This window comes from Lepidochelys kempii, chromosome 25 (genome assembly GCF_965140285.1).
Source record: "Lepidochelys kempii isolate rLepKem1 chromosome 25, rLepKem1.hap1, whole genome shotgun sequence".
Taxonomy (NCBI): domain Eukaryota; kingdom Metazoa; phylum Chordata; order Testudines; family Cheloniidae; genus Lepidochelys; species Lepidochelys kempii.
Window position 1 is genome coordinate 8222065 of NC_136404.1, and position 23617 is coordinate 8245681.

Genomic DNA, 23617 nt, shown 5'->3' on the forward strand with positions numbered 1-23617 from the left:
CATCGCTGACCGGAGCTTTGATCGCACAGCGCCTGTCGTTTTGCAGCCTGGGCGAGTGGGGTGCAAACTGAGCTCAGGGATCCCTTCACCCTCCTCCTCTACCGAGGAATGGGGCAGCAGCTCACCAGCCTTATGCAGCCGATTAGGAAGGGAAGTGAAAACTACCTCTCCCTGACAGTGCTGTCTGGGGAGCTTCAAGGAGGCCGAATGCAATGACTCCAGTGGGAATTGAGCCAGGACGCCAAGATTAAACCTCGGACTCTCGCCAAGCAGCGTGATCCATTCTAATGGGGAGAGTAGCCACTAGGAGGTGGGGTCCCTGGGTTCTATTCCCAGCTCTGACCTTGTACAAGTCACTGCCCCTCTGTGCCTCAGTTTCCCCCCACCCCAGCTATAAAATGGTCATAACAATACTGACCCTCCTTGCTTTGAGATCTATGAGGATAAGAACTAGGGGACTATTCTCACAAGGGCCACAGGCTCTCTGCTGAGCACAAGGCGCCAGGCCTGGGCTTTAAGTCTTGTCCCAAAAGAGGGTTCCTCCTGCAGCATAGTTCTCCTTAACGGCCCTGCAATGCCCATTGCATCGGCACTCCCTACAGATCTGCTGGCCTCAAATGGCCCCAGGCCAATGCTGCTTAGCTTGTTGGCCGAGCGGCTCATGGGAACGGCTCCCTTAGGTCTGGGCCATTCTAACCCCTCAGTCCTCCAGGCCAGTCGACATTAGTACTCAGCCCCGTTATGGCCCTTTGCATCTCAGGATCCCAAAGCACTTAACCCCAGTTTCCGGGGTAGGGACAACACGTTCATTTGTGGCCTGGGGGTCTGGAATGATTTTCCTCTTCCACACCCCGCGGCTCAGGGCAGATGGGGAAGGGCCACGTCCTGAAAACAAAGAGGTGCATCAGGCCAGGAGATTGGGCAGAGGATAGGACGGGACGCAGAGAACCCCTGCGTTCAGGAAGTGGGCCAGGATCTGCTGTGCTGTATGAAGCGGGGTATAAGCTGTATGGCATTTCTGCAGTTAACTAGAGATGGGAGGTCATTTTATCTGTCTTTGGCACCGGTGTGACCGCTGCTAGAATAGCGCATTCAGGCCTGGGGTGCACACTTCAAGGAGGATGTTGATAAACTGGAGAGGGGTCAGAGAAGAGCCACGAGACTGACCGGAGGATTAGAAAGCCTGTCTTAGAGTGACCGAGCCCTGACTCTGTCAAGCTTAACAAAGGGAAAGCTAAGGGGGGACCTGATCACAGTCTGTATGTATCTCCACACGGAACAAATATTTAATAACGGGCTCTTCACTCTCGCAGAGGAAAGTCAAACACTGGAAGTTGAAGCGAGGGAAATTCCGACTGGAAATAAGGCACACATTTTTAACGGTGAGAGTAATTAACTATTCAAACCACTCCCCAAGGGTCGTGGTGGCTTCTCTGCCACTGGCCATTTAAAATCAGGATTGGCTCTTTTTCTATAGGATCTGCTCTAGGAATCATTTTGGAGCAGGTCTCTGGCCTGTGCGATGCAGGAGCTCAGACCAGATGATGCCAGTGGTTCCTTCTGGCCTTCACATCAGCAGAACATAAGAGCGGCCAGACTGGGTCAGACCAAAGGGCCATCTAGCCCAGTGGTCCTGTCTTCTGACAGTGGCCCATGCCAGGTGCCCCAGAGGGAATGAACAGAACAGGGAATCATCAAGTGATCCATCCCCTGTCGCCCATTCCCAGTTTCTGGCAAACAGGGGTTAGGGACACCATCCCTGCCCAATCGCCATTGATGGACCTATCCTCAAGGAACTTATCTAGTTCTTTTTTGAACATCGCTATAGTCTTGGCCTTCGCAACATCCTCTGGCAAGGAGTTCCCCAGGTCAACTGTGCATTCGGTGAAAACATACTTCCTTTTGTTTTAAACCTGCTGCCTATTTATTGACTCCTAGTTCTTGTGTGAGAAGGAGTAAATAACACTTCCTTATTTACTTTCTCCACACCAGTCATGATTTTATAGACCTCTATCACATCCCCCCCCTCAGTCACCTCTTTTCCAAGCTGAAAAGTCCCAATCTTATTAATCTCTCCTCATAGGGCAGCCATTCCATACCCCTCATCATTTTTGTTGCCCTTTTCTGAACCTTTTCCAATTCCAATATATCTTTTTTGAGATGGGGCGACCACATCTGCACGCAGTAAGTAGAAGCATTTGAAAGGTCAGGCCCAAGGACACAAGAGGCCACCTGGTGCTTCTCTGCCACCACAGGAGGTCAGGAAGCATTGCTTAACCTCATGCCAGGGCTATGAGGTTTCTGTGTTACCCTGCTGCCAGTCTATTGAGGGGAAACTGAGGCACGGAGAGACACTGCTTGCCGGAGATTGCACAGCAAGCCAGCAGTGGAGCTGGGAATTGATCTCAACTACCAGTCATGCGCTGCAATAGGCAGAACTGTGCAGGGTGGCAGATGGGGTGAAAACAGAGGAAGCTCCAAATTAAGCGTGGACCGGGCCGGGGGAAGATCTAGCTTTGTCAGGGCTCTAGTAATCCTGCGCCTTCAAGCCACTGAAGACTCCGAAGGCCTAGATACCAATTATGTCCTGTTTAAGCCTAAGCCACATGGTTGATCTTCTGCCTAAGGAGTCAGTTTCACATCTAAAATGGTGCCTCCTCTCATTAGATCTGCTTAGCAAGGGCCCCTGGGACAAGCAGATCCGATTTTGGACCTCTCCCGCCTGTGATTTGGGGGGGGGGGTTGGTCAGGATAGGAGCTCCCCCTGAGAGCACGGAACGCAAGCTCCCACTCACGCGTGCCAGCCGGCTCCTCGTCACCCAGTCAGTCCTGGTTCCAAACCGCTCTATAAAAGTCGCACTAAAAAAGTAAGGGGTCCCCCCGCCCCCCAAAAAAGCAGCAGCATTTGATTTTACTGTATAGAGATCTATTTATATAACTCCAGCTCTGATAGAGGAGACTCTGTAGAAATATCACACGCACACAGAATAAAGTTATTCCCTCTTGTAAGAAAAGAAACCATCTCACCACACTTATTAAAAATCACAAGCCAGAAAAATACCCACTTTGCATGGAATCTGGGGAGCCCAGATATAAACCTGCATCTTTCGATTGCTCTTGGTTGAGACGGATCTTGGTTACACTAGGTGAAGGGACTCAGTCTTTTCCATATGGGAACCACCCTCCAGTTTAACTGGGACCCATCCCCTCTTTCCATTTAGCAGTTCGAGAAGAGAGCAGAACCCCAAGGAGAAGGATCCCCGACACCCCTGTAAATCCAGAGTGACTCCACTGGAACCAGGGGCGTTCTAGATTTACTCACCATGCAACCAAGATCAGAATCCAACTGCATAGGCAGAGAAATAGCGGGGGGGAAGGAAAGCTGGGGGAGGGGGAAGATCTAGGGCCCAGACCTTAATGGAAGCTTTGCATGAGTAAGGACCGCAGGGGTGGACCCCTAGCGAGGGACGCTCCCAGGAACAGCGACTGCAGGGAGATTATGCCCCCGTGACAACGGAGTTTGCCCCATTCCCCACCCCGATACTGGTGCTCTGAACCTTCAGGGATAAAGGGACCGGATTAATAAAGACACTGAAAGCCAACCAGCCCCTTGCCCCCAAGGAAATGCCAGGGGCGGAGGGCAGAATACAGAGAACCTACATTACCAGAGGGGCAAACACACCGCCGCTTGTGGCAACCTACGGCAGCGTCTGGTGGGGGGGCGACTGCATTGTATTCTTAAAGGGCCTATTCCAGTTCAACTCCTTGGGGGAAAAGGGAGAAATCAGTAATAAATAAGGAGGAAATAAGTGCATGGAGGCTGGGGGAGGACCCCTTTGGAGCTGGGGAGGGGAGGGCTGGCATCTCCAGGCTGCCAAGGTGGCCCCGTGCTGCACAAACGGCCTTTAATAACCAGCTGGCAAGTCCCCACAGAGAATCTCCCCACACGCCACAAAGGGAATTTCAGCTGGTGGAGGCAGTGTAGCCCCTCCCCCCACCCCCAGTTCACTGGACCCCCTCCTCCCCCACAACACGGTGTTCTGCCAGTCCCTATCCTTGGAAGGGACCACACACCCACTGCCCAGGTTATAACAGGGCCCTTCCTGATCTAGCTTCGGTGGGGGCCAAGTGGCCCTGCTCAGTGCTATGGCCACCTCTCACCGCGGTGGGGAAACTGAGGCCATGCAGGTCACTGGCTGCGTATGGGTCAGCAGGGACCCAGGGCAGCCCGCAGGCTTCAGCGATGCTTCCTTGGGTCACCAACATCTGCCTTCGCAGGTGCCGTCAACACTAAGCAAAAGCAGCCCAGCCTACGAGGGTCCCCTACCCCTGAGTCCCGCCCCCCACTCCAGCAATGATGCCAAGCGCTACAGGACAGGAACATCGGGGAACCCAGCATGCACTGGGGCAGGACGGCTAAGGCGGGCTGGGTCAGAATCGCTCCAGGTCAGGGCTACGAACTGGAGACACCGCTGGCTGCTGCAGAGGAAAGAGCCAGTGACAGCCCGGCGCCAGGCTTATCTGGGGAGGGGAGACGCCAGCCTCACCCGCACCAGCTCAGGCCACTAACCACTTCACGCCCCAGCCATGGAGCCCTTCCTGAAAGGTTGTTTCTAGATCACCTGCTTTTGCCCTCTCCTCACTGGTCCATTAAGTGCCCTCCTTTCCTCTCCTCCTCCACCCACTTAGCCATTCATAAGCCACTTCCCCCCCCCCCCCGCCCTATCCCCATCACAGGGGCCCTGGGACCGCCCCAGAGAATAGTCACCCAGCGACACCCTTGCATGAGACAGCTGGTGGGAAAGGTTGGGCTCCTTCAACAGTTCTTGCTGGAAACAGATCCCCCCTGAAGCATCAGCGGAAAGCAGGAGAGAGACAGACAGGCAGCTCCCAAAAGGCCAGTCAATTTGTGAGCTGCAAAGCCTGGCTTGATGTGCACGGACAGGAAAGGATGCCAAGTCCCATTGCACAACACTGACGTGAGAAGGGACATGCTGGCTAATGCAGTACGTTTCAGTGTATTTTAAAGGTGGCCTTTGGCGAGCCGCCCCGAGAGGCGGCCGCTGCTCCCAGAACCAGGGTTCTCCAGCTGGGCTGGCGTCTCTTCCCGGCAGCCCCAGTTCAGGAGGCCAGAGACAAGGTCCAGCCAGAGGAGCTCCGCACAGTCCTCGAGCTCTGTCGCCGGAATCCTGGCCGCTGCAAGATCGGGCCCCAATCCCAGCAAGCTGCTGGCTTCTTCGAGACAGTCCAACGCCACTGGAGATTGGTCCTGCAGAGCTGGGACCCAGGGGCCACGTGGAATACGGAGTTGGGGCAAAGGGGTCCGACTCCCAGCTGTTCCAAGCTTGAGGAACACCCAGCAGACCCATCCCAGACACGTCTCTGAAACATTCCCGGGGGCGAGATTCTCTCCACAGAGCCCAGGGAAAGCACTGGGGGGAGGGGGTTTGCTTCCTGATCTAAAGCATGCCTGGATTGTAATGCTTGAGAGAGGCGTGGGTGCAGAGCAGCCTATGCCCAGAACAGGTGCGGTGTGGGCACTGGTAGGGCCAGTTCCCTCCTTGGTCCAACGCAGGAGGGGAGAGCCATGCCAGCTACACCGATGGCTTTGTTACCCAGGCGGTGGGACCCCGGGAACTGCCTGTGACTCAAAAAACTCGCTCCACCAAGGCCAATCGGCCTGGGCTCAAGCTGAAGCCCTGGAAGGCTCCAGGTTTCGTGGGGATAGCTGATGTTCAACCTTCTGGCCAGTGGCACACGAGCTTCCAGCCCGGTCGATCCCCAGTGCAGGCAGAACACCCGCGTCTACAAAATCACGCGGGGCAGCTCCTTGTCCCCCTCTAGTGGTCAGACTCCAGAGTCCGCTCCTGCGACAGAACGAACGGAGCTGGGCGCTTAGCTCAGGCGACACACTCACTGGTTTTAGAGCCAGAGGTCCCAAGTTCAATCCTCGTAGCTGACTCAACCAGGGGCATTACCGCACCCCACCCTGCAGCCCCGACCTACCTCCGGGCTGGGTCTACACTGGGAACTTACACCAGCACAGCTACGCCTCTGCCGGGCGTGAAAAAATCCACGCCCGAGCGGCGTAGTTAAGCCGACCAAACCCCTGGTGCAGTCAGCACTCGGGCGATGGAAGAATTCATCCGTCGACCTAGCTTCCACCTCTCGGGAAGGTGGACTGCCAAGAACAACGGGAGAAGCCCTCCCCTCGGCATAGGTGGGGTCTACACCAAGCGTTCCACCAATGCAGCTGCAGCAGGTTGAGTGTAGACACACTCTTAGGGACTTCAGTGCGGCTACTTGCGGCAGAGTCAAATGGAGCGTCCCACTTGGCTGAGAAAGGCTGCTATGTAACCACTGTTGGGCCAATAAACTAGTCCACTCTGATCAATGCACTTGACCTAGTGCAGTTCTGGGACAGGCCTGCTCTCGATGGACTCCAGTCACTTAGCCCTATATTTCCAGCAGTGACTGACTGATTTTTGGGGCACCCCACCTGACCCACCTCAAAGGGGCTCCCTGTATCTTTAAAGTGCTGAGCACTCTTTGGGGAAAAAATTAAATTACAAGTTTTCAGGTCTCCGGTGGAGCGCGGAAAATCTGTGGCAACCCCCAAATCACCAAGAACCTAAACGCAGGCCCAAGCTCCCCTTAAAACAGCTGCACACGGCCAGGATCCAGCAGCAATATGCTGCGTAGACAAATTCTCAACCCGCACCCCCTTCAAAGAGGCTGGCTGACGCGCCTGTCACACCCTCCCTCTTTACCCCCGCCCCCTGATTCCACAGCTATAAAAACCGATTCTGTCCATAAATAGATTCCTGCCTAAAAAGCCCAGCCCCACCCCATGGCAAGGACTGGACTGAGAGTCACTCGAAAGGTACATGACCCACCCAGTGCCAGTCACTCAGTCTGTGTCCACTGGCCAGACACCCACAGCTTGCAAAGGCCTCAGAAGGTTGCAGCTGGGGGGCATCAGTCCGTATAAATAAATATTCAGAATTCCCCTCTGGGAGAGGGAGCGGGAGGGAGATATCTATATATAGATATAGATATGCTGGGCTTTCCGCAGAGGCAGAGGGGAGAATTTCAGGGGAGCAGGTCCTGGTTTCCAGAAGGGGAGGGGAACAGGGAGACGCAGGGGACTTCGGCCACTGGCCGTCTCCTCCCTGAGCAGCCTTCTGTCCCAAGAGTGAAGCAGTCACGGCCTCTGCGGACGGGGGGCAGAACTGGCCTGGTTTAAGCTGCCTTTGTCAAGGGGCCCCCAAGGTGTAAGCTGGAACCATCCCGAGGGTGCCCCCTGCTGGGGAAGTGTCATTGCAGAGAGGCGGCAAGGGGCCTGATTTGCCCCTCAGCATCTCCAGGGCGTAACAAGTCAAGCCGGTAGAGTCTGGCACGGTGGTAGCCGGGGGTTCCCGGAGAGGTGCCACGTCCCACCACCATGCAGGAGTCTGCCCCGGGGAGGGGCTGGCGGCAGCCGGGGCGAGGTCGTGGCCACCCCCCACCAGCCCCTTCCACAGCCATCAAGGGGGCACAGCACAGCCCGCGGGACTGGACGCCCGACCGTTGTGCCACGCAGGGCGGGGGTGGGGGACGCTGGACGTCACCACGAAGCCAGGTGGGGAGAGGCCGCTGCTCGAAGACACCCAGAACACGGAGAGGAAGAGCTCCGTAAGCAAGACCCCATCAGGGAGGAGCGGACGGTTCATTCCCCTGACAGATCCAAGGGCAGCCTTGGCACCGGGCCCTCTCAGCGGCTTCCTGGGCTGGCCTGGGCCAGGCGGCACCTTTTGGGGTCCGTGCCACTTGCTCCCCGCTCGGAGCAGCGCCAGCCCCTACAGGAACTTGGCTGGGCTGGGGGCAGGGCTGGCGACGGGGCTCCCCGCCAGGCTGCCGGGCGCTGAGTCGCTGGGGGAGACGCTGGGGCAGCCCTGCCGCTTGACCATGGAGGGGTGGAAGGCGGGGTGGCGGCGGGCATGCTTGGTGAGGTGGTCACTGCGCATGAAACGTTTCTCGCAGAGCGGGCAGGCGAACTTCTTCTCCCCGGTGTGGGTGCGGTAGTGGCGGGCCAGCTCGTCCGAGCGCGCGAACTTCTTGGAGCAGTAGGGCCAGGTGCACGGGAACGGCCTCTCACCTGCGGGGAAGGGAGGGAAGAGGGTGAGACACAGCAAGGAACCCATGGGGGACATCCCTGTGCCCCCTGCCCCGACCCCTTTGGACTCCCCCAGGCAGTCTCTGTGCCCCCCACCCCAACCCCTTTAGGACCCCCAGACAGTCCCCAGGCCCACCCTGGCCCCTTTGGACTCCTCCACATAATTCCCATATCCCCCACCCCACCACTAACCCACCCCTTTGGGTTCCCCCAGACGGTCCCTGTGCCCCCCCCACCCCTGACCCCTTTGGCCTCCCCCAGTCCTCCTGCTCCAACAGCACAGGCTCTTAACACTTCAGCTCAAGGAGACTCTCCACTAGCCATTCACCCTATAGGGTCTATGACACACAGCTGAGCAGTTTCAATTCCACCCAGTGGAGGGCAGTGTTACACACACCGGTCCAATAACAGTGTTGGACAAACAACCCAGGTGCATTGTGAGTTGCAGGCTCCAAGTTCTGGGCATTTGCTCTAGCCAGGGGCAGCTGGCTTGGCAGGCCAGTGACATGATCTCATGCAGCTCTCATGTGTGAGCTCCGAGTCCCTGGACTGACCTGGGGAAGGGCTCAGAGCAATGCCGCTTGGAGAACGAGGCAAAGAGAAAGGGAAAGTTAATCATTCATTTTGGCTCCTACCCCTCCAAAACAATCTCCCGTGTCCCAGCTAGGTGGCAGCACGCTAATTAAGGACACTTCAATCTCTCTGGTCACTCGATTACAGACCTAAAAGTTGCAATTCTTTGGGGGAGGGATAGCTCAGTGGTTTGAGCATTGGCCTGCTAAACCCAGGATTGTGAGTTCAATCCTTGAGGGGGCCATTTAGGGACCTGGGGCAAAAATTGGGGATTGGTCCTGCTTTGAGCAGGGGGTTGGACTGGATGACCTCCTGAGGTCCCTTCCAACCCTGATAATCCATGAACAAAAAAACTTCAGAAACAGACTCCAAGGAGAGACTGCTGAATTGGAATTAATTTGCAAACTGGATACAATTAACTTGACTGGGCGTGGATGGGTCATTACACAAAGTAAAACTATTTCCCCATGTTTATTCCCCTCCCACCCACCCCCACTGTTCCTCAGACAATCTTGTGAACTGCTGGAAATAGCCCACCTTGATTATCACTACAAAAGGTCCGTTCCCGCCCGCCTCCTGCTGGTAATAGCTCACCTTAAGTGATCACTCTCATTACAGTGTGTATGGTGACACCCATTGTTTCATGTTCTCTGTGTATATAAAATCTCCCCACTGTATTTTCCACGGTATGCATCCGATGAAGTGAGCTGTAGCTCACAAAAGCTCATGCTCAAATAAATTTGTTAGTCTCTAAGGTGCCACAAGTCCTCCTGTTCTAATTAAGGACGGTGACACACACCACATTTCCCTGGGTTTGAGGATACTTCTGCCATGTGAGTCTTTCCCCCCCCCGCAGAGTCAGAGAGCGGATCCCAGACAGCTGCAATCAGCGTCTCATGTGTTGCGTTACCAGGGAACCGTGAGCGTGCGCCTCGCTCTACTCCCCGTGTCCCCGAACCGCCCTGCAGCAGAACTGGGACGCCGGGAGGCACTGAACTGGAACAGCAGCGGGGGCTGTGGGGCAGGACTGAGGGGCAGCAGCAGAGCTGGGTGCAGGGAGAAATCGGGAATAGCACCAGGCACGACAGCCATTCTCTGGTAAACCAGGTCCGGTCAGACTATCGGGGGGAGTCTCCTTTCTCCCCAGGAAGGGGCAGTTCAGTTCTCCTGCAACAGACCCACCTCCCCCGGCTCTGGGCTGACCCTGGTGCAGGGCTTGTGCGAAAGAGAGAGGCTAGGGGGCGCTGTGCTGGGACAGGCCCAATGCCCACTCGCCCCGGACAGACAGCCCTGGAAACACAAATGCCGCATGCACCCCCTGCCCACGGGCAGCCCGCTCCGGCGAGCCGAGAGGACAGCTAGGACTACGCCAGGCCCGGGGACTAGAAGTGGGAAGTGATTTAACTGGGAATTGGTCCTGCTTCGAGCAGGGGGTTGGACTAGATGACCTTCAGGGGTCCCTTCCAACCCTGATATTCTATGATTCTATAAGTGCCCAGCAGACAGGCTCAGCCAAGGGTTTCAAGCCCACCCAACCCCTGGGGATCGTTTGCTGGTTCTAATCCGCCCCCATCTGCCTAATCCTGACACAAAGCAACTGACCTGAGCAAGAATTAAAAAAAACAGACCCAGAGAGGATGAAGGCAAAATTAAAACCTCAAATTAAGATGCGGCCGGCTCCGGCCTCCCCAGAGACTAATTAGATGCTGGGCACAGGGCTTCCAGCCTAGCCCCCAGTTCATCAATCTCGCTCCACCCGCAGTGACTGCTGCCTCTCTTACTAGGGCGCCCCCTGCTGGTCAGCTGTAGGCTATGCCTGGACTCGCAAACTTGTCCGGACTGAAGGTATTTCGAAGAGAGCCGACACCCCATTGAGATCAAGGGGGCCAGGAGCGTCAGTACTAGAGACATAAGGGCCGTGCGTTCCTGGGGGCCTGTACAAGGGGCAGTTGGGCTGACAAAGCCGGGAGCCACTTGCAGCGAGACGCCGAGAGAACCCCAGGGCTTAATCTCACTAAGCTCCGTTCCAGGCTACAGCAGGTTCCTGCAATCACAAGTGTGACAGGATCGTCACCGGATCAACAGTGAGCGAAATTCCAACACAATCTGCCACTTGCGTCCTTTCTTCCGGTTTAACCCACCCAGCCCCTCGCCCCCAGCAGAAGGGTCCCAAGGCCCAGGAGGGGAAGATCACTGGACCCATGGCTGTTTCAGGTCTGATCCTGACTGACCCCTCCAGGCCACGTATCAGCGGGTTACCACTGTGCAGTTGGACAGTTAATGAAGCACCTGCATCTAGAGGTGCAGAGGCAGAGACTAGGGCCAAGTTAAACTTCCTTAAACGTTTTTTTTTTTCCACAACGTATGACACAGGTGGACTGCAGAGGAACTGCCAGACTGGATCAGAGCAGGGGCCCTTCTAGACCAGTCTCCTGTCTCAAACAGTGGTTAGCACCAGCTGCTTCAGCAGGAGGAGCAAGCAGTGATGGGGTAATCTGCCCCCAGCAAAGCTGGCTCCTGACCCCTATGGCCAGAAGCCAATTCATGCCCTGAGTTGGGTTTATCTCCCTGCCAAAATGCTTGTACCTTTAAACCGCACTGTTGAACTCTGGGTGATCTTTTTTTTAATCCTGCAAAACTCTTGACCCTGGTGATCCCTTGTAGCAAGGAGTTCCACGGGCCAGAAAGAAGCTCCTTCACCCATCTGTCAGTCGTCGAATGATGAGGTGGCCAAGTGTCAAGGTTTTAAAGTCAGCATAGATTTGGGGCGACCAGCCTCCCCCACTCACAGCTTTGTCCCTGGTAAGCGACACGACTATGAAACAATTAAACCACATCACCCTGCTCTGTGAATCCCACGCACGAGAGGCTTTCCCCTGACTGCACAATCATCAGTTGGCACGATCTCACACAGCGGTTTTCGACAGGAAAACACAGCCCCCGTCACTGGTGTTACAAATAGCTTCTCCTGACTTGCGTAAGCCCAGGGCAAAGGAGTTGGGCGGCGTCAGAAGCGGCTCCAATTTCAAGAGCTTTTTCCCAGCCCCAGCGTGAGTCACAGCCCAAGCTTGGCAGAGGAGCGTGGGATGTTCAGGGGACCCTTTCAAGGTAAAATGAAATCAAAAGTCTTTGCTTATTCCTGTAGCCCCCCAACCCTGCAAACCGCTCCTGGCAGGCTTAACCGGGCTCCCTTGGACTTCAGAAGGGCTTCTCAGAGAGTCATGCTAAGCACATGTCGTAGCAGCTGTGCCTAGGAGATCTGACAGATCATTGGCCACCATTGACCTGAATTTAACAGGCATGTTTATTAGCGTTACAGTAGCACCTGGCGGCTCCGATCAGGGGCCACGGGCTAGGGTGACCCTACGTTCCGGTTTGGCTGGGCCAATCCCCATTTTTAAGCCCCATCCCAGGTGTCCCGACATTTTTGGCAAAACTGGGCACTGGTCCGGTTTGCTCTGACCAACTGATCATCAGCTGGACCAATGCCCAGTTTTGCCCAAAGGAGTGGAGCCCGCCCTGCTACGGGGGCACGGAGGAACGTTTGCGGGGGGGGGGGGAGGTGGCAACACCAGGCAGGTCGGGCTGGTCCCACGCGGGCGGGACGGGGGGGGGCGGCGAGGATGACTTGGGCCGGCCTCGCACAGAGTCCTGTTTTCACTCAGGGAAATCTGGTCACCCTAGCGAGGCCCCCGTGCAGTAGGCCCCCACCACAGAAAGAGAAGGGCCCTGCCCCGCCTGTGATGCTTTATGTGGTTTGTTTTTGCTGCCTGGAGTTTTGTATTAGTAACACCTCCACAGACGATTAATAATGAATGCCTTGAAAGTCTTGTTTGCTTGTCTGTATTCCCAGGCTCGCATCCCCACACGAGCCACTGGCCGCTTTCACGTTGCGCTTCTCAAGGCCCACCTCCTTCGCCCTCTTCATTAAAATACTTCTACTCAGCTCAGATTCTGCACAAACAAGAGGGACGCAGGGCAGCAGCTAGATGGGTGAGGGGCTGTAAGAATTCCTGGCTCTACCACCAACCCACAGCATCACCCAGGGCAAGTCACGGCCCTCCTGTGCCTCAGTTTCCCCATCTGCGAAACAGGGATACCACTACTTCCTCTGTGTTTTGAAAAGCTTTGCTCCCTGACGTTCGGGACGTGCTCTGAAAACCCTGGTAACTCGACGGGAAAGGCGTTCGGCTGCTCTGTGCCCACCAAGACTGCAGCACGCAGTGCGAGTCAATGGTATGCCTACTCTTACACCGTGACAGCAGAGACACTCGCGACAGCAATGGGAGGGGTTCTCCTGTCCCTGTGGTTAACCCCCCGCCCCGAGAGGCAGTAGCGGGGTCAGCAGAATTCTTCCATCACCCCAGCACGGCCGGGGGCGGGGGGAGAGGGGATTTGTCACACCCGGAGAGACGTAGCTACGCCAATGCAAGTATTCAGTGCAAACCAGCCCTAAGACACTGGTCAGCGTCCCTTTGAGTCCCTGCCCCTGGATCCAGCCCTTTGGTAGGGAGGCCAAGCCCTGCCGCCCCTCCCCAGCACACGAAGAGAAATGCCCGCTGCCCATCTATGCCCACTTACGCCTACCGTCAGGCCCCAGCTGGCGCCTGCTCAAAATGCATCCGCTGCTTCGGTTGTCCTGCCTCGAACCGGAGCAAGCCAGACGCTCAGGGCAGGAGGCAAGAGCGGGGGATGGGAGCGCACACTTCAGGCCCCAGGATTTGCAGCCCAGCCCCCAGCCCTGGAGAACAGCTTGTGTCACACAAGAGGCCAGAGAGCCGCGCGGTGTCGGAGCCGGCCCATCGCTCCGCATAAGTGTCAGAAGCTCCTCAGGTCAGGCATAACCTCCCGCCCCTCCCCTGCCTCCCACGCTGTGCCTGCTGTCTGCACGGAGGGGGAAGCCAGGGGACAGCAAGCAGTGGGGGAAAGCAGCTACAGCTGGGTTTGCCAGCGGGCTGTGACTCGAAGGGGACACAGGCTAGGCTAGCCGCCAACAGAGAGCAGGGTGGGCTGGTCTCCTTGCAGGGGTGCTCCCCGGCGGCGCTGGGCCTGGACAGCTTTTAGAACCAGCATCCTGTGCAAGGGGCTAAATCCAGGAAGATCTGCTCTGATCCCTGTTCATTTCACCATCCCTACCCGCATAAAGCCCACGGCCCCTCCCAGCACATCCAGCCCATACAGAGCATACCCACAGCGCTTTCTGGTCACTGCAAGGCACTGAATGGACACTGAACTGCACCCAGGTGGGCAAATGCCACTGACACTTAGCTGGAGGGTGGAGGGGGGGCCCAGAGGTCACCCGCACAAGGTCACAGCGGACACCGGCAGCAGAGTTGCTAATGGGACCAAGGCATCTTGAGTCGTGGTTCGCTGCCCCGAGCGCATGCCCGGCCTGCCTCTGCTGCCACGTGAGCGAAGCTGCCCACGGCTTGCCAAGCTAAACACTTGGGTTTCCCGTTGGCTACGGCCACGGCATCGTTCAATGCCAGGGGGCCCAGGTGAGGGGCAGAGAGGAGGCCCTAACCTTTGAACTTCAGAGGGCGTGAGACCAGGCCCACCCGACTAATTCAATGCAACCCTCCCCGCTAGGAGTAATTGCACGCCCCTTCCTCCCCCGCAGCTCTCAGGGGCTGCTGACAGGCAGCATGGGGACTGCCCCATGACTCATCCTGCCAGCCCAGCTCAGCAGGGTTTGGGAAACCCTTTTGTCTTGGAGCAAAAACAAACATTAAAGCCAGGAACAAAACACCTCACCCAAGCCACCAAAGGACCGAGCCCCAGGCCAGACATTACAGCTCAGGCTGACCCTCTCTAGAAGGGGAGGAGAGGGGAGGCCCAAACACCGGCAGGGCAAGAATTCAGCACAGGAAGGGCAGCGAGGACAAGGCCCTGGCTCCGGGTCGCTGCTCTGGGGGTGGGAGCCAGTGACGGAGGTCCCAGCCCTGGCTCTGGGTTCACAGAGGCACGGTTAATTCCTGGCAGGGGATTTGTGGGCAGGGGCGGGGGGCAGCGCCAGGAGCTGCTTTGGGAACTCCATGGGTTAACGCCACATGCAAGCGACTCCCTCTCCCGCCCGCGCTCCAGAAGAGACATGGGCTCCCGACGCCGCGTGCAGCCAGGGAATCTCACACACCATCTGTGTCACCAGCCCTGAGCCAGCTCCGTCGCAGCAGCAGGGTGAGACGAGGACAGAGGCTCCGTCGGCACGGGATCATCCAGCTCTGCGGCACCGCAAGCCCTCCCGGAGCATGGAGGCTGCCCCCTCCTCCACGTCCTGTGCTTTCGTTCAGCGGTTCAAGCCCTGCTCCAGAACCAGGGCATCCGGGACTGTGCCCACAGGATGGTCCAAAGGCAGAGGAGAAGGAGTAGGGGCGAGGGGTCTGTCAGGGCCCAACCCAGGCATCTTAGGGCAGCTCCAGCCCCTGCAGTTCAGCCCAGTGCAGAGATAATCTCGCCACTCAGGGGGTTTCCTAACAGCCGGGATTTAAAGGGGACGGCGTCAAGCAGTTTAGACCCCAGGTTCCGCACCCCTCGGACGCTGCGATCGGGCACTCTCCATGCTCGGTACCAACCGTGCCACCTCCAGGAAAGCACACACCAATTGCCACACGCTTCCAACACACACACACCCCCTCCCCAGGCCATGGAAGAACCAGCTGCCCCCCTGCTGCGGCCGGGGCATGCACAGGAGCTGCCGGAGTCAGGCGTCCACATCGCCCTGACGGTCGGGGGGGGGAGTCGAGAGTAACTCCCTCGGGGGCTCTGAAAATCCCAGGCAGCTCCCGTGCAGCTCTGTTTACCTGCAGGACCTACAGTCAACAAGGCAGGGGGCTGGGAGCGAGAATGCTGCTGTTCGATTCCCGGCTCTGCCACTGACTCACAGCACGAGCTTCGGTGAGTCACCCAACCACGCTGTGCTTCTGGGGAGAGGGGGTGCAGCGGTGGAGACCCCAAGAGAGAAACGAGGTGTTCAAAACAGGGGGCAGGGTGGCCTAGTGGACTGGGACTCTGGAGACACCGTGGCATCCAGGGACCAAATGTAAGGACTTCCTGCTGGACGGTCTCTGTCCCCCTCCACACTGGGGACGGCTGTTCTGTAGGTTCTCGCCTGTCTCTGGGCATCTCCCACTCACTAGGGTGCTACCAGAGGAGAGGCCTTAGCAAAGGGCTGGCTCCGACATTGATCCACGTAAGGGCCTCAGCCTTCCCCTCCTCCGCTCCCTCCTGCCACCAAGGCTTTGCACCTAGGCTGCCCCATCCCTCTCTGTTCGCCCTCTGGGTCCAGCCCTCTGCAAAGGCCGAACTCGCTCCCCCAGCAGCCACTTTCCTTGGAAAGGGAGGACGGAGCCACTGAGGAAATCAGGTTTCTCTCCTGGGGCTTCCTAGGTTGTTTTGCCAGCAGCCTGGCTCCAACCCCCCACCACCCCCAGGGGACCTGGCTTTTCCCCACCTCCCTCCCACCAGAGGCTCAGGTTACAAGAACCCTCTAGCCCAGCCACACTCTAGCTGCTCCTTTGTAGAGGGGGGGGGAGGCTCCGCTGACGTCCTGAGTGACACCTCCTCCCCTCCCCCCCCCACAGCGCCCCAGCTCCTAGTGCCTCTATTTCAAACCACGCTGCCTCTTCAAGTTCAAACCGTCCCGAGTCCAGCCATCACACCACAATGGGGCCTTTTGTCCCCAACGAGGCGACAGCAGACCCCGCAGCTCAGTGCCCAGCACACAATGCCACGGGCCCAAGTCCGGCTGCCTCTCTGCGGGCACACCAGAGCCAATCTGCGGGGGAGCAAAGCCCCCCGGGATGCCAGCTTGGGGTAAGCGAGACACACACAGTCCGCCCCGAAACAGGACCCCGTGAGGCGTAGCCGGCCAGCAGAGGCAGGGGGCGGCCCTCCCAGCGGAAAACTGGAGCGGCCCCACCTAAGCACAAAAGGGAAAGCAACACACGTCATGGGAGGCATCCGGGAAGCGCTTCAGGCAAGGCCATTTTGGATCAGGTCTGGAACCCGAAGCGCTCGACCGGAAGGGTACCCAGTACAAAGCCTGGTTTCCAGAGCACCCACAACGCCCGTTGACCTCAACCAGAGTCACGAGCAGTCAGCATTTTGACATGGCAGACCCCTTCCTCAGCCCTCTCATAGGATCTAGGTGACCAGCTTCCTTGGGTCGTAAAAGACCAGTCGGGTGCCTAATTGCTACAATTTTAGCAAGAGTGGGCCAAGCACTGAGCAGGCCCCGGGGACACTGGCTCTACACAGGAGAGATGAAGGACAAGCCAAGGATACTTCTTGCTCCTCTCCCCCCGTCTTACAACCCCAACAGGAGGAAGAAACTGGCAGATAGCTAGGCCAAAAACATCGTGGCAGGCATCTGGGGCACAGACATCGTGGAAATGGTACAGTGGGGATGTTGACACTGCTCTGGGCATTCGGTGAGCGTGCAAAAGGAGTGGGTGTGCATGCACGTGTGCAAGGGGAGCAAGCCACACCCCAAGGACACATGAGGGAAGGAGTAGGGAAAACCAGGCAGAACCTGCCCACCATGGGGATTTCAAAGGGCTTCAGAGGAATTTTAGTAAAACTGCTCAATCTTCTGTCCGCTCCTCGGGTCCGTACAGCTCCTAGCACCACGGGACCCCAATTTGGGGCCTGTTCTACACCTAAAATCTAGCTCGATATAGCTACGTCTCTCGAGGTGTGCAAAATCCACAACCTTGAGCGACACAGCCCTATCTCCCGGAGTAGACACAGCTAGGTGAAGGGAGAAAGCTGCTGTCACTCGGAGAGGTGGGGTCCCTGCACTGACGGAAGAACCCCGTTCTGTACAGCTGTGTCTACACTACGGGGTTATGCTGGCACAGCTATGCCAATATAGTCCCCATAGTGCAGACATACCCATAGTTATACCAGGGCAAAAACCGTATAGTCCAGCTCTCGAATACTGCACGGACCAATGGCTTCACATCCCCACTCCAGACGCCGCAGGGCAAGTTTCCTATTCACTGTGGGCTGGGGCATTTTTCAAGCCACACCTGTAGATCTCTTCCAGGCTCTAATATGGGAGAGACTTTATCACACTGGGGATGAGTATTACACCCCAGGAGGGCCCCCTTTACATATGCACATTACCATTAGCCAGCTACTACCCTGCCTAAATTAATCCAGCATATGGTCAGCCCTCAGAACTCACTGCTGTTGTGGCCTTATCTGAAGCCAGAGGATGGTGAACCCAGGCAGGTCACCGTACATCAGTGCATCCGCACTTCTACAGTAGGGCTCTGCACTGGTGCACATCATCAGTGTAACTACCCCAGTCAGGGTGAGGCCCGTTGACCAGGTCTCTCTCCACGCAGACCAGGAGAGGTCACTCCCAAGGTCCAGCCCCCGTCCTCCGTGGTAACAGGGAGCCAGCGAACCAGCATGGCAGTTCCACACTGAAATCAAAGGACAACAATGTGCTCTCAGCAAAGCTAAACCAACACCCCCACCCCCACCAACACAACTGATTATACACACCATTGATCAAGGCTCATGGGTCATGTCGGACAGCAGATAATTGCAGGCAGTTGCTCCCAACTGGTGCCACCATCGTTATGGTGCCTAGGAGCACTTGGAGTGAAGAAGCCAGCCATGGCTTTCAATGCATCCTCACTGGGGACGCCAGGTTTCACGCCTCGGCATCTTGCTGACTGATAACTATGGTGGCAACTGTGGGAAGAAGCTGCCGACTCCATGAGACCCTCTGCTCCTCCTGAGGTTGGGCAGAGACACTGCAGGCCCACTCCCAATCTCCCACAAACCCACCTGACCCCACCGATTCCCTGGGGAGAGAGAGGAGAGTTGGGCCCCAATTGCTTTGGGTCTCCGTATAACCCCAAACTTTCACGGCCTCTGGGTTGGCAGCAGTCCAGATCTGAACTCTGTGAATGATGCCTGCCAAGACCAAAAAGAAGTCCTGGATCCAAACGCTTCCTAACGCTGGATTGCAAGACTCCCCACAATGGGCCGGTAAAGATCATCCTAACAATAAGCCACTCCCTACCATATATTTCCGTGCAGTTTACATTAGGTGTGAGTTTAACACTGCAAAAGGGGTCAGTGACACGACCAGCTCACGGCTCGGGGCCAGGCAGGCCTGATCAACACAACAGACTTCCGCCAGCATCCCCACGTCGGTCAGGGGTGCGATCTCTGACCGACTCAGCGGGCCCCTCATATAGGCACAGTTATCGCCGCAAAGAAGTACAGTTTTATCGGGCCAGCTTATTTCACTTGAGGGAGCACACAGCGTTGAGGATATAAGCTGCATCCGCACGAAGAGCGCATCCCTGGGGTGGTCTCCAGTACCTGGCCTCCGTCTCCCCAAGAATCCGCAGGTAAGGCCCACTGAACCCACGCTTAAGAACAGTAACCCAGACACTCATTCAGCCCCTGCCCTGTTCGCCCAGTGGCTAGAACCAAGGCTTACTAATGAAGGGCCTCTTATCTTTCCTCCCCCATGCTGCCACCCTGCCCAATTAGAAACAAGGGGGGGGAGGGAATTAATCACACTCCCTCCCTGATCTCCTCTGCTCTGTTCGGTGCCAATGCTCCACCCTCCTTGCCTGGCACCAATGCACGTGCAGCAGCCTCCCCAGTGCACCAGGGCGAGACAGAGAAGCAGGAAACCAGGAAGCTTCCGCCCTGTGCTGGGATTTTGCCCCCTCCCCCTTCACTTCCATTTCTGCCTCCTGCCTCTCACCAGCCCCACCCACCACCTTAGGCAGAGAGGCACCAGGCGACCTCGTGCCCAGGGGAGAGCTGCCCTAGGGATTCCTGTGACGTACCCTGTGCCTCCCCGAGAGCCGGCTGCACCCCACAGACTCAGTGCGCAGGAAGCGCCAGCCCCGGGATTCGGGGGCAGGCCAGGCCCCCTGCCCCCGACTACAAGCCACACAGGGCCACTTTCAAAAGTCGAAGGGCTTCGGCCACGTCCAGAGGTCAGCGGGGATGGGCGCTACTCCCGGAAACCGGGGCCATGGAAGAGATCCGTGGGGAGCAGGTCACACAGGGCAGCAGGCCCCAGGACCTGGTGTGCACACACTTCAGTCCCAGTCCCCCACCACGCACACAGAAAGAAAGCTGCACAGTGTTGCATGGCAGAGAAGGAAGGGAAGCGTGTCACAGGCCAGGGCCACGCCCCCCTGACAGCCCAAGCCCCGCCCTTCCCACAGAAGGGTGGGGGGAGGGGCAATAGACTGGGGCCCTGGGCAAGCCCCATGACCCTTTGGGGCTGCAACTCTTGGATTTGAGGCCAATGGAAATTAAGTGGCGTTGTTCCACGCAGCGGGGCGGGGGTTGGACACAACTTCAGACGGCTTAACCCCCCCCCCCTCCCCAGCAAAAAGAAGTGACATCACCGTGCCCCCCCCCCGCCCACCAGCCACAGGGAGGCCTCCGGGGTAGGTCACGGGGGCGGGTGCCTGGGAAGCGGGGTCACAGCCCCCGGGGCGAAGGAGGGAGATCGGTGCAGGATAAAGCCACCATCTGATAAAGCGACGGGGGGGGGTCCTACCTATGGGCATGAGGGGGGCATGGGGTACCGGGGAGATGCGAAAGGACTGGAGCGGTGGAGTGGGGTGGCGGGACCCCAGGAGGGAAAGGGGGGTGCAGGAAGAGCAAGGGGAGGTGGGTAAAGGCGGGGCCCCTCGTGGGTGGGGGAGGAGGGAGAACACGCGCGCAGGAGCAGGGGGGAGGAAAGTGGGGCCGGGGGAGGAGCGTGAGAGCGGAGGCGGCGGAGAGCGGCGAAGGCAGGATGGGGGGGGGGGCCGCGCAAGGAGGGGGCAGAGTCGGGGGCAGGTGGGGTCCCCACGCGGGGAGAAGGGGCAGAGTGGGGGAGGCGGCCTCACCTGTGTGCGTCCTCAGATGCGCCTTCAGGTGGGACGATTTGCCATAAACTTTGCAGCAGCCCTGGAAGTGACAGCGGTGCCGCTTGCCCGGGGAGGAGAGGCTGGGGCTGTGGCCGGGCAGCGGGGCGCGCTGGGGTCCGCCGCCCCCGTCGGACAGGGTGGTGTAGCCGCTCTCCAGGTCCCCCCCTCCGGCCGACGAGGACGAGTTGCTGCTCTCCGAGTGCGCCGAACCGGGGCGCGCCCTGCAGCCGGCCGCCGCCTGGGCTGCGCCCCGGAGCGTGTCCCGCACCTCCCGGTCCTCGCTGCTAGCGGGATCGGGGCTGGGGAGGCTGGAGGCGGCGGCGGGGTGGATCAGAGCCCCGCTGGAGATGGACACCAGGCACTCGGCAGCTAGGTAATCCAGGCAGGACATGGCTCTCCAAGGGGGGCCCCGGCGGGACTGAACAGGGGGGGCCCGGAGCTGCTCCACTCGCCTCGCCCGGCTCCGGGGAGAGATCCGCAGCCTTTGTGTCTCCAGGCGGCCGAGAAAGCGGCGGCTGCTAAGGCTCGGGTGGCCCCTGCTCCGCCTCCGAGCGCACCGAGTGGCTGCGCCGCGCCCTGGCGCACGGAGAGAGACCGGGACACCCTTCCCCGCCCCGCCGGGAGCGCACGCACCGCACCGCCCGCCCCAGGGCGTGGGCTGCAAGCGGGGGGGGCGGGCCCCGCCCCCCAGCCCAAGGCTCCCCCCACTCTCCGCCAGGCTCCGCCTCTTGGCACATCGGCCCACACGCCGGCGGGAGGAGCGCATGGGGGGTGTAATGGCCCCCGGTGAGGAGAGGGGCCGGCGGCGGCTGCTGGCCCGCCCCCAACTCCGCGCGTCTCAGCACAGGGCGGGCGGCAGCCCCCTCCCCCAGGCACAAGCGGCAGCAGGGTGCGACCCCTTCCCACCAGTGCCATGCTGCTTCTGGCCTCCCAGCCCGCCCCTAAAGCCGGCACAGCCTGTGATCTCCTCTCGGACCAGCCAAGCTCCGGGGACCCTGGAGCCTCCCCTCGCCCCCCACGCGTGGACATGGGTCTCCTCTGATCACCATGATGTGGAGTGTGTCTCCAATTCTCCATCCCTGTGGCCTCTGGACTAGGCCCACGGGGCACATGCCCTTCCTCTTTCCCCTTGGCTGCCCAGATCAAAGGGGCCCAGGACCTCTCCCCCAGCTCCTGTCACAAATTCACAATCCCCCCCCCCCCCCCGGGTTATCCAGGATACCCTGCACACAGTGGGAGATCCCTGCGTTTCCCCCATCCACCCTTGGTCTAGTTATATGTGCCAGGCCAGCTCACCCAGCACCCAGTTCAGCACCTGCTAAGGCCCTGTGTTTGCAGCACCCTCACTGGGCATGGACAGTCACAAACGGCCACAGGCAGAGTGGAGAAACAGCCCTGGGGCCCAACTCACCGTTCTGACCAAACCAGGATTGTTCTCCTGCTCCGTGGGGGATGCCCCTGAGCTCTTCAGGGTGTGTTGCCCCTCTGGTGAGGCTCATGCCCAGTCCCCACGTTGGCCTTGTGGCTCCCAGGGTCGAAGTGGGGGAAGCATCAGGGTATCTCCTAAATGCCACCAGCTCATGGCATCAAAATGAAACCGCACTCCGGGCAGATCTGTGACTGTGACCCTCCTTTTTCGTGTGCTTTCATCAGTGAAGCAGTTAAAAACATTAAGATGCAAGGATTCATTACTTGGGCAGCTGAGTAACAGGAACGGGGCATATCACACTCTCAGAGGCCCTGTTTCGGGCTGGTGGGCCGCAGGCTCTCAGACCTCACTGCATTCGTTACTCACACGTTCATGCCTTTCTCTGTGACCCTTATGATTATAGGGCTTTTCCCCCGCTAATGAAAGCTGAGATTCTAACCCTCCTACTCCTGGGCTGAAGCCAACCTCTGCCTTTTGCGGGGCAGGCGGCTGGAGATAGGCAGGATGGTCTGATCGGTCTGGCCATGCCTTCGGAGGACACGATGGCAGCCTCCAAAGAGGGTCACTCACTCAGCCCAATACAAGTCCTGGGTTAAGAGATCCTTCAGACTTCCTTCAGGGTTTGACAGGAGCATTCATGCGCATGGGGTGAAGGAACAGGTCCTATCGCATTCAAGCTGCCTCCTTAAGATTTTTAGTTCCCTTTAGAGACACAGGGCGTGGGGCAGTTATTAAGCCATCCTGGAGAGGGCTGTTCATAACTAACTGCTGGGCCTGGCCCTTTGGTGGCTGCTTGTTAGAGCCGGCGTCCCGATCTCATATCCAGAGGTGGGACCGTCCTGTGGGTGAGAGTCTCAGAGATTCGTTGCCATCTGGAGAGGGACTCTGAGTTGGAATTCCCCTGCTCTGGCCAATAGGATGCAGGCCAAGCTTGCCCCAGCTGGGAGTCACCTTTGGCATCTCATCAGGGTGCTGTATTCAGGAACCGTGGCATCCTGTCCCTTGCTGCTCACCTGTCCTCTTAGCAGTTACTCAGTGTCTCCAATAGCCCATACACACGACCCCTCCATTTTGTGGATCACTGGTTACAACGGAGCCAGACAGAAAACCTAGCGATAGGCATTAGGCAGAGTAGCTAAAGGGCAGCAGAATGCCAGCCATGCTCTGCAGGGATCTGTAGAATGAGGCCCCCAATTCTTATAGGGGCATTTGGGTGCTTCCATAACCCAAGGTTAACAAGGTCACCGCCAAGCTGTTCTCAGCTCATTGCACTTTAGCACCCGCTACTGGTTTAGTGAAGGCAGCCCGTGGGTTCTGGGGTGAGAGAGCAGCGATTCCGAGGCAGATTTGCAGTAAACTGCAGCAGCCAGCATGGAACAGTCTATGCAGGGTGTCTCAGACAGCAGGTGTTTTGCTGCCAAGTGAGATTGTCTGGCATGTGCGTATTAGACAGGGGAGGGGAATAGAACTGAGCACACAAGAACAATAGAACACAAGGTGATAAGGCACTTTCCTCTACTTCCTGTCCTCGCTCCTGGCTGGTAGTGTTGGGGG

General features: G+C 58.1%; 1 protein-coding gene across 1 annotated transcript; it reads right to left on the reverse strand.

Annotated features, from left to right (window-relative positions):
* Window positions 1-4133: 4133 nt before the first annotated feature.
* On the reverse strand, window positions 4134-21289 carry KLF16 (KLF transcription factor 16). The gene is made up of 2 exons (XM_073323765.2): window positions 20614-21289; window positions 4134-8137 (listed from the first exon to the last, which is right to left on the reverse strand). Exons 1-2 carry the CDS (start codon window positions 21023-21025, stop codon window positions 7839-7841), a joined length of 711 nt encoding a protein of 236 aa, XP_073179866.2. The 5' UTR covers window positions 21026-21289; the 3' UTR covers window positions 4134-7838.
* Window positions 21290-23617: the final 2328 nt, after the last annotated feature.